This window comes from Entelurus aequoreus, linkage group LG23, assembly GCF_033978785.1.
Source record: "Entelurus aequoreus isolate RoL-2023_Sb linkage group LG23, RoL_Eaeq_v1.1, whole genome shotgun sequence".
Lineage (NCBI taxonomy): Eukaryota > Metazoa > Chordata > Actinopteri > Syngnathiformes > Syngnathidae > Entelurus > Entelurus aequoreus.
In genome coordinates this window covers 44,171,856-44,186,787 of record NC_084753.1, presented here as the reverse complement: position 1 = coordinate 44,186,787, position 14,932 = coordinate 44,171,856, and the positions used below count along the sequence as shown (strand labels likewise).

The window sequence follows — 14,932 nt, the reverse complement described above, 5'->3', positions numbered from 1 at the left end:
ACTCAAGCAATTTTCAACTCACAGTAAATTCCTCTGTGTGGAAATTATTTGAATTTAGGATAGTCATTTAAACAAAAATATTCAGTAAACATTACTAAAAAAATAAAATAAACAATGCCTGTTTTAAGTCAACAAATGGACAACACTGGATATGCCCGGCTGCATCGCTGTCGGCTGGCTGTGTGTGTGTGTGTGTGTGTGTGTGTGTGTGTGTGTGTGTGTGTGTGTGTGTGTGTGTGTGTGTGTGTGTTGCACGTTGACCACGCTCATTGGCTGTCTCCTGTCACGTGACTGGGCCAGCTCTATACTCTGCCAGCTACAGGTGTGTCCCAGCACATAGGAAGTTAAGTAAGTCATCAAAAACATCTGAAAGTGATGCTTGCACCCCCCACACGCCCTTTTTTGCTTTATATCCATACTTTTTTCAGAAAAGTGATGCCTAATGAGTAGCGTGTGAGTATCGATATATCGATACCACAGGATCGATACGCACATCCCTAAACTAGTCCCCGCCCGCACTCACGCTACCGCTCCCTCTCTTCTCTCGCCCACACACTCACTGACGTCACTCACCTCACGTGCTGTCACCTATTAAAGGGCCACACACACACACATACGCTACTCTCTAGAGATGTCCGATAATATCGGTCTGCCGATATTATCGGCCGATAAATGTGTTAAAATGTAATATTGGAAATGATCGGTTTTAATCAGTATCGTTTTTTTTTAGTTTTTTTTTTTTTTATTAAATCCACATAAAAAACACAAGATACACTTACAATTAGTGCACCAAGACAAAAAACCTCCCTCCCCCATTTACACTCATTCACACAAAAGGGTTGTTTCTTTCTGTTATTAATATTCTGCTTCCTACATTATATATCAATATATATCAATACAGTCTGCAAGGGATACAGTCCGTAAGCACACAGCTGCTGGTCCACTAATAGTACTAACCTTTAACACTTCATTTTACTCATTTTCATTCATTACTAGTTTCTATGTAACTGTTTTTATATTGTTTTACTTTCTTTTTTATTCAAGAAAATGTTTTTAATTTATTTATCTTATTTTATTTGATTCATTTTTTTAAAAAGTACCTTATCTTCACCATACCTGGTTGTCCAAATTAGGCATAATAATGTGTTAATTCCACGACTGTATATATCGATTGATATCGGTATCGGTTGATATCGGTATCGGTAATTAAAGAGTTGGACAATATCGGCATATCGGATATAGGGAAAAAGCCATTATCGGACATCCCTACTACTCTCATAACATTTTCTTTCCAATTAATTAATTAGGCAACTAATTTGAAAGTGGTGTGGGTGGCTCTATATATACTAGCCCAGTGGTCCCCAACCACCGGGCCGTGGCCCGGTACCGGTCCGCGGACCGATTGGTACCGGGCCGCGCAAGAAATAATTAAAAAAAAAAAAAAAAAAACATTTAATTTTTTTTTTTTTTTTAATTAAATCAACATAAAAACACTATATATACATATTGTGTATGTGTATGTCAATATAGATCAATACAGTCTGCAGGTATACAGTCCGTAAGCACACATGATTGCATTTCTTTATGAAAAAATAAATAAATAAAAAATAAAAATAAAAAATCTCCACCCCCCCACCCCCCCCCCCCCCCCCCACCCCGGTCCGTGGGACAAATTTTAAAGCGTTGACCGGTCCCCAGCTACAAAAAGGTTGGGGACCACTGTACTAGCCCACTGCAGCCACATGCAGAAATCAACAAGGAATCGAAAAGTATTAAATCTGTGACAAAAATAATACCCGCTCTGTCTAAACGATACCGTTTGATCAGCTGCTCGTCATCAAACAAAGCCAGGACATCCTTCCGCTCCCTGAACGTTGGCGCACGTCTCTCTCGCCTCAGTGCCACCCCCTGCTGGCAACTCCTAACCACTTAGGACACCTCTGAAGGTCTCTTAAATATCGTGGAGAGTAGGAGTGATTCTTAGACTTAAAAAGTTGATAAATAGCTTTTATTCTTAAGTTTGAGAGTAGGACTACATTTCTCAAATTCTCAGGACTTAAGTGTAAAATGGCACTCTAAGAAGCTTGATAAGTACGGCCCCAGGTGTATAAATAGATCACCTCAGTCAAGTATAGAAACATTTGAAGAATGGATCAAGGTCAAAAAATAACGTTCTTATGTGGTGACTTTAATGTTGACTTATTGAACCTAACAAGCAAAAGTCCATTGATGACTTCATTGATTCAAATACTGTATATACTGTACTTTTATATACATACAGTCGAGATCAAAAGTTTACATACGCATTCTAAAAAATATAAAAACGATGACCAGGAAAGAAAAATTATATGTTGTGTGTAATATTTATGATTTGTATTTCTCTTTATTTATGGTCGTGTTGTTTCAATACCTTGTTCAATGTTTAACAATTTGTGTGTATTTATTTATCAAATGTACAACAGACGTGTTTATTTATATATTCTTATTGTTCAAATGTTTGTACTTTAGGTGTTTATTTATATATTCATATTGTATAAATGTTTGTACTTTAGGTGTTTATTTATATATTCTTATTGTTCAAATGTTTGTACTTTAGGTGTTTATTTATATATTCTTATTGTTCAAATGTTTGTACTTTAGGTGTTTATTTATATATTCATATTGTATAAATGTTTGTACTTTAGGTGTTTATTTATATATTCTTATTGTATAAATGTTTGTACTTTAGGTGTTTATTTATATATTCTTATTGTTCAAATGTTTGTACTTTAGGTGTTTATTTATATATTCTTATTGTATAAATGTTTGTACTTTAGGTGTTTATTTATATATTCTTATTGTATAAATGTTTGTACTTTAGGTGTTTATTTATATATTCTTATTGTTCAAATGTTTGTACTTTAGGTGTTTATTTATATATTCTTATTGTTCAAATATTTGTACTTTAGGTGTTTATTTATATATTCTTATTGTTCAAATGTTTGTACTTTAGGTGTTTATTTATATATTCTTATTGTTCAAATATTTGTACTTTAGGTGTTTATTTATATATTCATATTGTTCAAATGTTTGTACTTTAGGTGTTTATTTATATATTCATATTGTTCAAATGTTTGTACTTTAGGTGTTTATTTATATATTCATATTGTATAAATGTTTGTACTTTAGGTGTTTATTTATATATTCTTATTGTTCAAAGGTTTGTACTTTAGGTGTTTATTTATATATTCTTATTGTTCAAATGTTTGTACTTTAGGTGTTTATTTATATATTCTTATTGTTCAAATGTTTGTACTTTAGGTGTTTATTTATATATTCATATTGTATAAATGTTTGTACTTTAGGTGTTTATTTATATATTCTTATTGTTCAAATGTTTGTACTTTAGGTGTTTATTTATATATTCTTATTGTATAAATGTTTGTACTTTAGGTGTTTATTTATATATTCTTATTGTTCAAATATTTGTACTTTAGGTGTTTATTTATATATTCTTATTGTTCAAATATTTGTACTTTAGGTGTTTATTTATATATTCTTATTGTTCAAATGTTTGTACTTTAGGTGTTTATTTATATATTCTTATTGTTCAAATATTTGTACTTTAGGTGTTTATTTATATATTCATATTGTTCAAATGTTTGTACTTTAGGTGTTTATTTATATATTCATATTGTTCAAATGTTTGTACTTTAGGTGTTTATTTATATATTCATATTGTTCAAATGTTTGTACTTTAGGTGTTTATTTATATATTCATATTGTTCAAATGTTTGTACTTTAGGTGTTTATTTATATATTCATATTGTTCAAATGTTTGTACCTTATGGCAGTGGTCCCCAACCGATACCAGACCGCACAAAAAATTTAAAATAATAATATATATTTAAATTTTTTTTTTTTTTTTTAAATTTTTTAAATGTTTTTAATTTTATTAAATCAACATAAAAAACACAATATATAGATTATATATCAATATAGATCAATACAGTCTGCAGGGATACAGTCCGTAAGCACACATGATTGTATTTCTTTATAAAAAAAAAAAAAAAATAATAATAATAATAATTTTAAAAAACCGCCTCCCCGGTCCGTGGGACAAATTTTCAAGCGTTGACTGGTCCGCAGCTCCAAAAAGGTTGGAGACCACTGCACTGCTTCAGGGGGAAAAGAGCTGCTTGCTTGTTTGTCTCGCGAGATCTGACGAGAGTGACCGAAGCAGGAGGAAGAAGAACAAAATGGCGGCGGACGGAGAAGACGTTATTGTGCTTATTATATCTCTGTGTTCTTAATCGGTACGTACATGTACACATATGTGCTGTTTTACTGAGTAAACGTCGCTAATACTTGTTTGGAGTGGGATACATTAAGCTGAGCTCCTCGTGGTAGCCTCGCTTGCTAGTTAGCTTAGCTTGCTAGTTAGCTTAGCTTGCTAGCCGCTAACAAAGACGCGCAGAAGATGTCAACAAATGGCCAAACTGAGAAGTTTGGGTGTAAAATGTTGTTTTTGTGTTATAAAGCAGAATACGAGGGGGGACTTTGTCCGACTAAAGAGGAGAAGGAGCGACAAAGTCAACTACTGGAAGCTGTTTGCAAGAACACAGAACAGGTTTGTTTACTTCTTACTCTCACATCTTTACTAACTTCATATTTTGTTTACTTCTTACTCTCACATCTTTACTAACTTCATATTTTGTTTACTTCTTACTCTCACATCTTTACTAACTTTATATTTAGTTTACTTCTTACTCTCACATCTTTACTAACTTTATATTTAGTTTACTTCTTACTCTCACATCTTTACTAACTTTATATTTAGTTTACTTCTTACTCTCACATCTTTACTAACTTTATATTTAGTTTACTTCTTACTCTCACATCTTTACTAACTTTATATTTAGTTTACTTCTTACTCTCACATCTTTACTAACTTCATATTTTGTTTACTTGTTACTCTCACATCTTTACTAACTTCATATTTAGTTTACTTCTTACTCTCACATCTTTACTAACTTTATATTTAGTTTACTTCTTACTCTCACATCTTTACTAACTTCATATTTAGTTTACTTCTTACTCTCACATCTTTACTAACTTTATATTTTGTTTACTTCTTACTCTCACATCTTTACTAACTTCATATTTAGTTTACTTCTTACTCTCACATCTTTACTAACTTCATATTTTCTTTACTTACCCTCACATCTTTACTAACTTTATATTTTGTTTACTTCTTACTCTCACATCTTTACTAACTTTATATTTTGTTTACTTCTTACTCTCACATCTTTACTAACTTCATATTTAGTTTACTTCTTACTCTCACATCTTTACTAACTGCATATTTCATCATTAACATCATTTCTGCCAGTGGGTGTGTATTAGTGTGGTCTCCATACCAATATTTTGGTACTGGTACCGGTACCAACATGCATTTCGGTACTTTTCTAAGTAAAGGGGACCACAAAAAACGTCATTATTGTCTTTATTGTAAGACCAAATGTTAGTGTACATGAAACATATGTTTATTATTGTCATTTAGTCCTTCAATAAAATAGACAACTTGTCTTTTAGTAGTAAGTAAACAAACAAAGACTCCTAATTAGCAGTAACATATTGTGTCATTTATACACCTATTATTTTGTACACATTATGAGGGACAAACTGTAAAAAATGGATTATTCATCTACTTGTTCATTTACTGTTAATATCTGCTTTTTTTCTGTTTGAACATGTTCTATCTACACTTCTGTTCAAATGTAATAATCACTTATTCTTCTCTTCTTTGATACTTGACATTAGTTGTGGATGATACCACACATTTAGGTATGGATGTGATACCAAGTAGTTACAGGATCATACATTGGTCAAATTCAAAGTCCTCATGTATTTACTGACTTTATAAACATAATATGAATTTTTTTTAAACGAAAGAAGGTTTTGTGATGTTAAAAAATATCGATGTAATCATAGTAGTATCGACTAGATACGCTATTGTACGTGGTATCATTACAGTGGATGTCAGGTGTAGATCCACCAACGGCGTTTGTTTACATTGTAGCGTCCCGGAAGAGTTGGTGCTGCAGGGAATTCTGGGAATTTGTTCTGTTGTGTTTATGTTGTGTTGCTGTGCAAATATTCTCCCGAAATGTGTTTGTCATTCTTGTTTAGTGTGGTTTCACTATATGGCACATGTTTATGACAGTGTTGTTTAGTGTGGTTTCACTATATGGCACATGTTTATGACAGTGTTGTTTAGTGTGGTTTCACTATATGGCACATGTTTATGACAGTGTTGTTTAGTGTGGTTTCACTATATGGCACATGTTTATGACAGTGTTGTTTAGTGTGGTCTCACTATATGGCACATGTTTATGACAGTGTTGTTTAGTGTGGTTTCACTATATGGCACATGTTTATGACAGTGTTGTTTAGTGTGGTTTCACTATATGGCACATGTTTATGACAGTGTTGTTTAGTGTGGTCTCACTATATGGCACATGTTTATGACAGTGTTGTTTAGTGTGGTCTCACTATATGGCACATGTTTATGACAGTGTTGTTTAGTGTGGTTTCACTATATGGCACATGTTTATGACAGTGTTGTTTAGTGTGGTTACACTATATGGCACATGTTTATGACAGTGTTGTTTAGTGTGGTTTCACTATATGGCACATGTTTATGACAGTGTTGTTTAGTGTGGTCTCACTATATGGCACATGTTTATGACAGTGTTGTTTAGTGTGGTTTCACTATATGGCACATGTTTATGACAGTGTTGTTTAGTGTGGTTTCACTATATGGCACATGTTTATGACAGTGTTGTTTAGTGTGGTTTCACTATATGGCACATGTTTATGACAGTGTTGTTTAGTGTGGTTTCACTATATGGCACATGTTTATGACAGTGTTGTTTAGTGTGGTTTCACTATATGGCACATGTTTATGACAGTGTTGTTTAGTGTGGTCTCACTATATGGCACATGTTTATGACAGTGTTGTTTAGTGTGGTCTCACTATATGGCACATATTTATGACAGTGTTCATGCTGCTTAGCAGCCCATATTATTATTGCTCATACTTCAAACTTTATTATTCTTGTTCCGCACGTTTCTCCGTAGGTTGTGAGTTCAAACCCCGGCCGAGTCATACCAAAGACTATAACAATGGGAGCCATTACCTCCCTGCTTGGCACTCAGCATCAAGGCTTGGAATTGGGGGTTAAATCACCACAAATGATTCCCGGGCGCGGCCACCGCTGCTGCTCACTGCTCCCCTCACCTCCCAGGGGGTGATCAAGGGTGATGGGTCAAATGCAGAGAATAATTTTGCCACACCTAGTGTGTGTGTGTGTGTGTGTGAGACTATCATTGGTACTTTAACTTTACACTTAATACGAGACGATCGGGCCAGCGAGCCCCCACATATGCTATACCATCGGAGAGGGGCTGTTTGCGCCGATGGCGGTACTTTAAATTGGGACCATTTCATCTTACCATGGAAACGCTGTTTACAATGGGAAAAAAAATGGGCCAATAGAACGGGTACGCACCTTTTGTAATGACGGATATTTCCAGCAGAACACTCCTTTTGTAGCTCAGCCGTACTTTCACGTAGCACTCTATGTGACACTTAGCATGTTAACAATAGCATGCTAGCATGTTACCATTACCTTTCTACATTTTTTAGCTACTTTTGCTACTGTTTAGCCCAGAGTCATAACTTGGTCTGTGACACTTGTTAACTGTTAGCATGCACACGATAGCATGCTAGCAAGTGAACTTAGGCTTGCTAACTTTTTTTAATTTTATTTCCGCAGCCATACACCTTTGAGTCGTGTAACTTGGTATATGAAACATGCTGACTGTTAATCATGCTATCGTTAGCACACATGCTAAGTGTTAGCATTTCTATGTAAACATGGTACTGTTTTAGGCCAGCTCTGTGGCTCTTTTTGTTCAGTTACACCTAAAACTAACGGATTCAGACACTCGGCACTATCTAATAAGTATGGCAGCTTCCGGCAACCCCCGGCCAGAGGTCCAGGGCACAAGCTGTCTCTGTGATCACTATATGTGTATAAATAATAATATAGTGTTAAATAAAATCAGTCCCTTGGGCACAAAACTGAAAATAATACAGCTCTCCAAAAAGTGCACTTCTGCTGCTATTGGAACATAACTGTTTGTTATGATGCTTTGACATTTTTGCACTTTATTTATTTATTGAAAGAAAATTCTATGAAGAGAAAAGTTGTTTGCAAATGTGGTTACAATGCTAAAAAATGAAAAGCTAAAGCTAAAAAAAGAAATACACTTTATTGAGTTAACATTATTTCTTTATAGGGGGAAAGATGTTTTGAGCTAGAGAATATAACAACTACACTACCCAGCATGCAACGGGAGTGACGAGCATGCGCGGTAGCCCCGAAAAGTGTTGTTGCATGTCTGCATTTCTGCAAATAAATTATGAGCCTTTATAGCCCATTTTAAAATATTATTATTAGTATATCTGTATTAAATAATGTATTGCAAAACTAGAAAATCCCCGCGGAAATTTTGATGGGCCTGCTATCTGTGCCCTGGACCTCTGGCCGGGGGTCGCCAGAGGTGCAACTGTACAAAAAGAGCCACAGAGCTAGCCTAAAACAGTACCATGTTTGCATATAAATGCTAAAACTTAGCATGTGCTAACGATAGCATGACAACAGTCAGCATGTTTCATATACCTAGTTACACGACTCAAAGGTGTGTGGCTGCGGAAATAGAAAAAAAAGTGTAAAAATAGATGAAAAAGTTAGCAAGCCTAAGCTAGCTTGATAGCATGCTATATGTTTGCATGCTAACAGTTAACGAGTGTCACATACCAAGTTATGTGACTCTGGGCTAAAAAAAAAAAAGTATGTCAAAAATTTTGCAAGCTAATGGTAACATGCTAGCATGCTAAAGTTAACATGCTAACAGTTAACGAGTGTCACATACCAAGTTATATGACTGTCGGCTAAAAAAAAAGTAGCTAAAAAATTGAACAAGTTAAGGGTAACATGCTAGCATGCTAACGTTAACATGCTAACAGTTAACGAGTGTCGCATAATAAGTTATATGACCCTGGGCTAAAAAAAAAAAGTAGCTCAAAAATTGAACAAGTTAAGGGTAACATGCTAGCATGCTAACGTTAACATGCTAACAGTTAACGAGTGTCGCATAATAAGTTATATGACCCTGGGCTAAAAAAAAAAGTAGCTCAAAAATTGAACAAGTTAAGGGTAACATGCTAGCATGCTAACGTTAACATGCTAACAGTTAACGAGTGTCACATAATAAGTTATATGACCCTGGGCTAAAAAAAAAGTAGCTCAAAAATTGAACAAGTTAAGGGTAACATGCTAGCATGCTAACGTTAACATGCTAACACTTAACGAGTGTCACATACCAAGTTATATGACTCTCGGCTAAAAAAAAGGTAGCTCAAAAATTGAACAAGTTAAGGGTAACACGCTAGCATGCTAATGTTAACATGCTAACAGTTAACGAGTGTCACATACCAAGTTATATGACTCTGGGCTAAAAAAAAAAAAATGTAGCTCAAAAATTGAACAAGTTAAGGGTAACATGCTAGCATGCTAATGTTAACGAGTGTCACATACCAAGTTATATGACTGGGCTAAAAAAAAAAAGTAGCTAAAAAATTTAGCAAGCTAAGGTTAACATGCTAGCATGCTAACGTTAACATGCTAACAGTTAACGAGTGTCACATACCAAGTTATATGACTCTGGGCTAAAAAAAAAAAAAAGTAGCTCAAAAATTTAGCAAGCTAATGGTAACATGCTAACAGTTAATGAGTGTCACACAGAGTGCTACTCGAAAGTACGGCTGAGCTACAAAAGTAGCGTTCTGCTGGAAATATCCGCCATTACAAAGTTTCAAATTCTAGTGGCCCATTTTTTTAGTTTATTCGTGAATAGCGTTTCCATGGTAACACGAAATGGTCCCCATTTAAAGTGCCGCCATTTTGCACGAACAGCCTCTTTCCGACGGTATAACATATGTGGGGGCTCGGATCGTCTCGCATCAAGTGTAAGAGAAACTTGCGGAACAAGAAGTATGAGCAATAATAATAATATTATGGGCCTGCTTGCATTGCAGCAGGCCCATAATAATCTTAGGCCCATGCCGAGTAGAAATGACACCCGCCATGGCCTGTGAATAATGTTGTGAAGAGCAGCGAAACTTGTTTTTTTCTTAAGTAAACGTGTGACTGAGCAGGGATGGATGTTTCTAAAAAAATGTGTGTCTTCCTTTTTCCTGCAGTCGCCTGCGAGGAACATCTTCTGGGGTGGAGCTTCAGGATGGAGGAGGAGGAGCCACACACCTCCCGCTTCAAAGAGGAAGAGGAGGAGCACAGCATCAGTCTTGAATGGTTGGAGGAGTTCCCAGTGACTGTGAAGAGTGAAGATGAGGAGGTCAAAGGTGAGAGAGAGGCGGAGCCTCCAACAGAAGGTGAGAGAGCACCACCAGCGGACAGGATGTTAGCGCCACCACCACACGGTGAGGACACGACGTCACACACTGATGATGAAGACTCTAAAGATGACAACGCACACCTGACATGTTCTCACTGTGACAAAACCTTTAAACACCGTTGTAGTCTGAAAACACACATGAGAACGCACACCGGAGAAAAACCCTTTCACTGCACCGAATGCGGTAAAGGATTTGCCCGGAAGAACGTGCTGAAAGTACACATGAGAACGCACACTGGAGAGAAACCTTTCTCCTGTTCGGTGTGCGGCAAAGGCTTCATACAAAGTGGGGACTTGAAAATACACATGAGAACGCACACCGCGGAGAAACCGTTCATGTGCTCAGTTTGTAGTAAAATATTCTCCGTAAAAGGGAATCTGGTAATGCACTCAAGAACGCACACCGGTGAGATACCTTTTATCTGTTCAGAATGTGGTAAAGGTTTCACACAAAGTCACAATTTGAAAGCACACATGAGGATTCACACCGGAGCCAAACCGTTCTCATGTATAGTCTGCGGTAAAGGTTTCACACGGGGCTGCAATTTAAAAACCCACATGCGGGTGCACACCGGGGAGAAACCCTTTTCCTGCTCCGTGTGCAGCAAAGGGTTCACACAAAGTGGCGAGTTGAAAATACACATGATGATGCACACTGGGGAAAAACCATTCATGTGCTCAGTTTGCCGCAAACGATTCACCCAGAAGGCGTACCTGCAAATACACGCGAGAATACACACGGGTGAAAAACCTCATATCTGCTCCGTCTGCGGCAAGGGTTTCACACGGAGTCACCATTTGAAGGTGCACATGAAAACACACAGGGGAGAGAAAGTGTAGAGCTGCGGGGGAAGAAACACTAGTGGGCTGCTGAGAAAGTGTAGAGCTGCGGGGGAAGAAACACTAGTGGGCTGCTGAGAAAGTGTAGAGCTGCGGGGGAAGAAACACTAGTGGGCTGCTGAGAAAGTGTAGAGCTGTGGTGGAAGATTGTCTTCTGAGTTCCGGTGGAAGAAACACTAGTGGGCTGCTGAGAAAGTGTAGAGCTGCGGGTGGAAGATTGTCTTCTGAGTTCCGGTGGAAGAAACACTAGTGGGCTGCTGAGAAAGTGTAGAGCTGTGGTGGAAGATTGTCTTCTGAGTTCCGGTGGAAGAAACACTAGTGGGCTGCTGAGAAAGTGTAGAGCTGTGGTGGAAGATTGTCTTCTGAGTTCCGGTGGAAGAAACACTAGTGGGCTGCTGAGAAAGTGTAGAGCTGCGGGTGGAAGATTGTCTTCTGAGTTCCGGTGGAAGAAACACTAGTGGGCTGCTGAGAAAGTGTAGAGCTGCGGTGGAAGATTGTCTTCTGAGTTCCGGTGGAAGAAACACTAGTGGGCTGCTGAGAAAGTGTAGAGCTGCGGGTGGAAGATTGTCTTCTGAGTTCCGGTGGAAGAGACACTAGTGGGCTGCTGAGAAAGTGTAGAGCTGCGGGTGGAAGATTGTCTTCTGAGTTCCGGTGGAAGAAACACTAGTGGGCTGCTGAGAAAGTGTAGAGCTGCGGTGGAAGATTGTCTTCTGAGTTCCGGTGGAAGAAACACTAGTGGGCTGCTGAGAAAGTGTAGAGCTGCGGGTGGAAGATTGTCTTCTGAGTTCCGGTGGAAGAAACACTAGTGGGCTGCTGAGAAAGTGTAGAGCTGCGGGTGGAAGATTGTCTTCTGAGTTCCGGTGGAAGAGACACTAGTGGGCTGCTGAGAAAGTGTAGAGCTGCGGTGGAAGATTGTCTTCTGAGTTCCGGTGGAAGAAACACTAGTGGGCTGCTGAGAAAGTGTAGAGCTGCGGGTGGAAGATTGTCTTCTGAGTTCCGGTGGAAGAGACACTAGTGGGCTGCTGAGAAAGTGTAGAGCTGCGGTGGAAGATTGTCTTCTGAGTTCCGGTGGAAGAAACACTAGTGGGCTGCTGAGAAAGTGTAGAGCTGTGGTGGAAGATCTGAGTTCCAGTGGAAGAAACACTAGTGTGCTGCTGAGGACAAGCAGCAGCAAACTTTCACTTTCTAACGACATCAGCACATGTGTGACATCATTGTTGTGTGTGTGTAACACAATCTTATAACAATAATAATAATAATTAAAGCTGCAAGCAGCGTTGGTCGGGTCCGCATTTTGGCAGGTGCTAGTCCTAGGTGTCCCAATACTTTAGTCCAGTGGTAGTCCTGAGTGAGACCTACATAGAGGTTTTTGTTGCATGTCTCTACGATATTCGTACTGGGAGTTAGAGGAAGTTGTGTCTGTGTTTTTTTCCTAGGTGCTGCGGCACAGTGGTTCTTTTCTTTGAAGGCTCGTAAAATCAAAACCGTAGCACTTATTCAAACGCTTTCGCCAACTTTTAATCAGAAGGGTTCAATCTCTCTCCTGTAGTAGTTTGAAGCCAAAACAACAAACGCGCTCCGAGGAGATAACGTTTGATGTTTGGTGACCGCTTTTTAAAAAAAAATTTGTTTTGAAGTGGGGATATCAAACTTCCTGTTGATTTTTGCTGAAGGATGTCAATCTATGAAATGTAGGTCTAAGTGAGACCTACGTAGAGGTTTTTGTTTCATGTCTCTAAAACGTTCCTACCGGAAGTTACAAGCAGTTTTGTCTGTTTTCCTCTGAGAAGCAGTTTTTTCTCTGTTGTATTCAAAAATTGCGCTAGAGCACAATTTTGAGTTTCGGGGTTCGGTTATTTTTTGAGATCGCAATTTCTACCAGTCCCGATGTGTGTGAGAAGTTTGGTGAGTTTTGAAGTATTTTAAAGGGGTCAAATTACAGCTCAAAGAGGCAAAAACGAGTTTTTTAGTACAAATTTGTCTTGAAGGGGAAATTGCCAACTTCCTGTTGGTTTTTGCCCGAGGATGTAAAATTATGAAATGTAGGTCTAAGTGGGAGTTACAGGCAGTTTGTTTTTATTTTTTCCTAGGGGGCGCTAGAGCGCAATTTTGATTTTTGGGGGTTGGTTTTGTTATTAACTTGCAATTTTCGCAGGTCCTGATTTGTGTGTCAAATTTGGTGAGTTTTGGAGCATGTTAAGTGGGTCAAATTGCTGCTCGAAGAGGCGGCCGGTATAATAGAAATAATAATAAACATTACAAATTCAATAGGTTCCTTTGTAACCAGTACAAAGGACTCCCTGGAGGAGTCCTTTGTACTGGGTACAGGGCGGACCCTAAGTACTGGGTACAGGGCGGACCCTAAGTACTGGGTACAGGGCGGACCCTAAGTACTGGGTACAGGGCGGACCCTAATAATAATACCTGGGATTTATACAGCGCTTTTCTAAGTACCCAAAGTCGCTTTACATGTTAAAAACCCATCATTCATTGACACCTGGTGGTGGTAAGCTACTTTGGCAGCCACAGCTGCCCTGGGTTGGACTGACAATCTTGCTGTTACACTTCTAACATGTATAAAGTATATACTTTCAGGTTAGTGCTTTTATTTCATTCTTGTACAACATTTCTGTACTTTTATTTAAACTCATTTGACTGAAAATGTTACAGTAAGCACTACAATAAATATGTTGCGTACAATAAACATACAGTATGTGTGTACAAATATACATAGTTCACTTTTATACGTATTCCTAGTCTATGTAGTTTTTGTTAAACAATGAGTTGTTAATACATATTTTCATTTCTAACTGTAAATGATTCCTTTACATGATGTACATATTTGTTTTACATGTGTTCACATCTTTGCTTTTGAGTACGTATAAATCCCTCTTAGTTGATATTTACTGCTTCACATGTGAAACATCTTCTGGAAGCATGTTATTATTATTTACTTGATACATCATTTGAGTGTTTTATACAAGATCATTTACTTTTAAAATGTGTGACTTTGTTCTATTAATGATCTTTATTACTCTCTTTTGTATTATGAATATTGTTTTGTGATTGTTTAACATGTATGTCCCCACTCCTTTATGCAATAAACAATGTATGCTCCAACTAAAGTTGGGTACAATAAATGTAGTTAAGATGTGTGAGTATGTATTATATTCTATTTAGTGTTGCAGTCATGTTTGATATTTTCTTCTTTTTAGGAATTTTTTAAAAATATGATTTTAAATCAACCATATTTTTATTGCGCTTTTCCAGAATTGTCTCAAAGTACGTTACACCATACAAATGTTTCTAAATTACACCCATTTAAAGCCATTAGAGTGCATGATGGGAAAAAAAAAAAAGCAAAACATTCTTAGAACACAATTTATATGACACAATCCAAACAACCTTCCCTAGTCATGGTGCCAAAAAACATACACAAAGGTCAATTCAACACACATAACACAACCTAAACATTGTGGATATTATGAAAAACGCCCAAACATTATAAGCATTTTCTAAATTACACCCATTTAAATCCACTACAGTGCATGATGGGAAAAATGCAAAA

General features: G+C 37.3%; 1 protein-coding gene across 2 annotated transcripts; it reads left to right on the top strand.

Annotated features, from left to right (window-relative positions):
• The first annotated feature begins 4,163 nt into the window (after nucleotides 1-4,163).
• Nucleotides 4,164-14,513, top strand: LOC133640965 (zinc finger protein 239-like). Of its 2 annotated transcripts, none has more exons than XM_062034698.1 (3): nucleotides 4,164-4,295; nucleotides 4,521-4,609; nucleotides 10,313-14,513. In XM_062034698.1, exon 3 carries the CDS (start codon nucleotides 10,351-10,353, stop codon nucleotides 11,362-11,364), a length of 1,014 nt encoding a protein of 337 aa, XP_061890682.1. In that variant the 5' UTR covers nucleotides 4,164-4,295; nucleotides 4,521-4,609; nucleotides 10,313-10,350; the 3' UTR covers nucleotides 11,365-14,513. The 2 variants fall into 2 exon arrangements, with proteins under 2 accessions (XP_061890682.1, XP_061890683.1); XM_062034699.1 differs by having other exon boundaries at nucleotides 4,170-4,295; nucleotides 4,524-4,609.
• Nucleotides 14,514-14,932: the final 419 nt, after the last annotated feature.

Coding starts and splice junctions, on each gene's coding strand:
- LOC133640965 (XM_062034698.1), top strand. CDS start 10,351: ATGGAGGAGGAGGAGCCACACACCTCCCGCTTCAAAGAGGAAGAGGAG.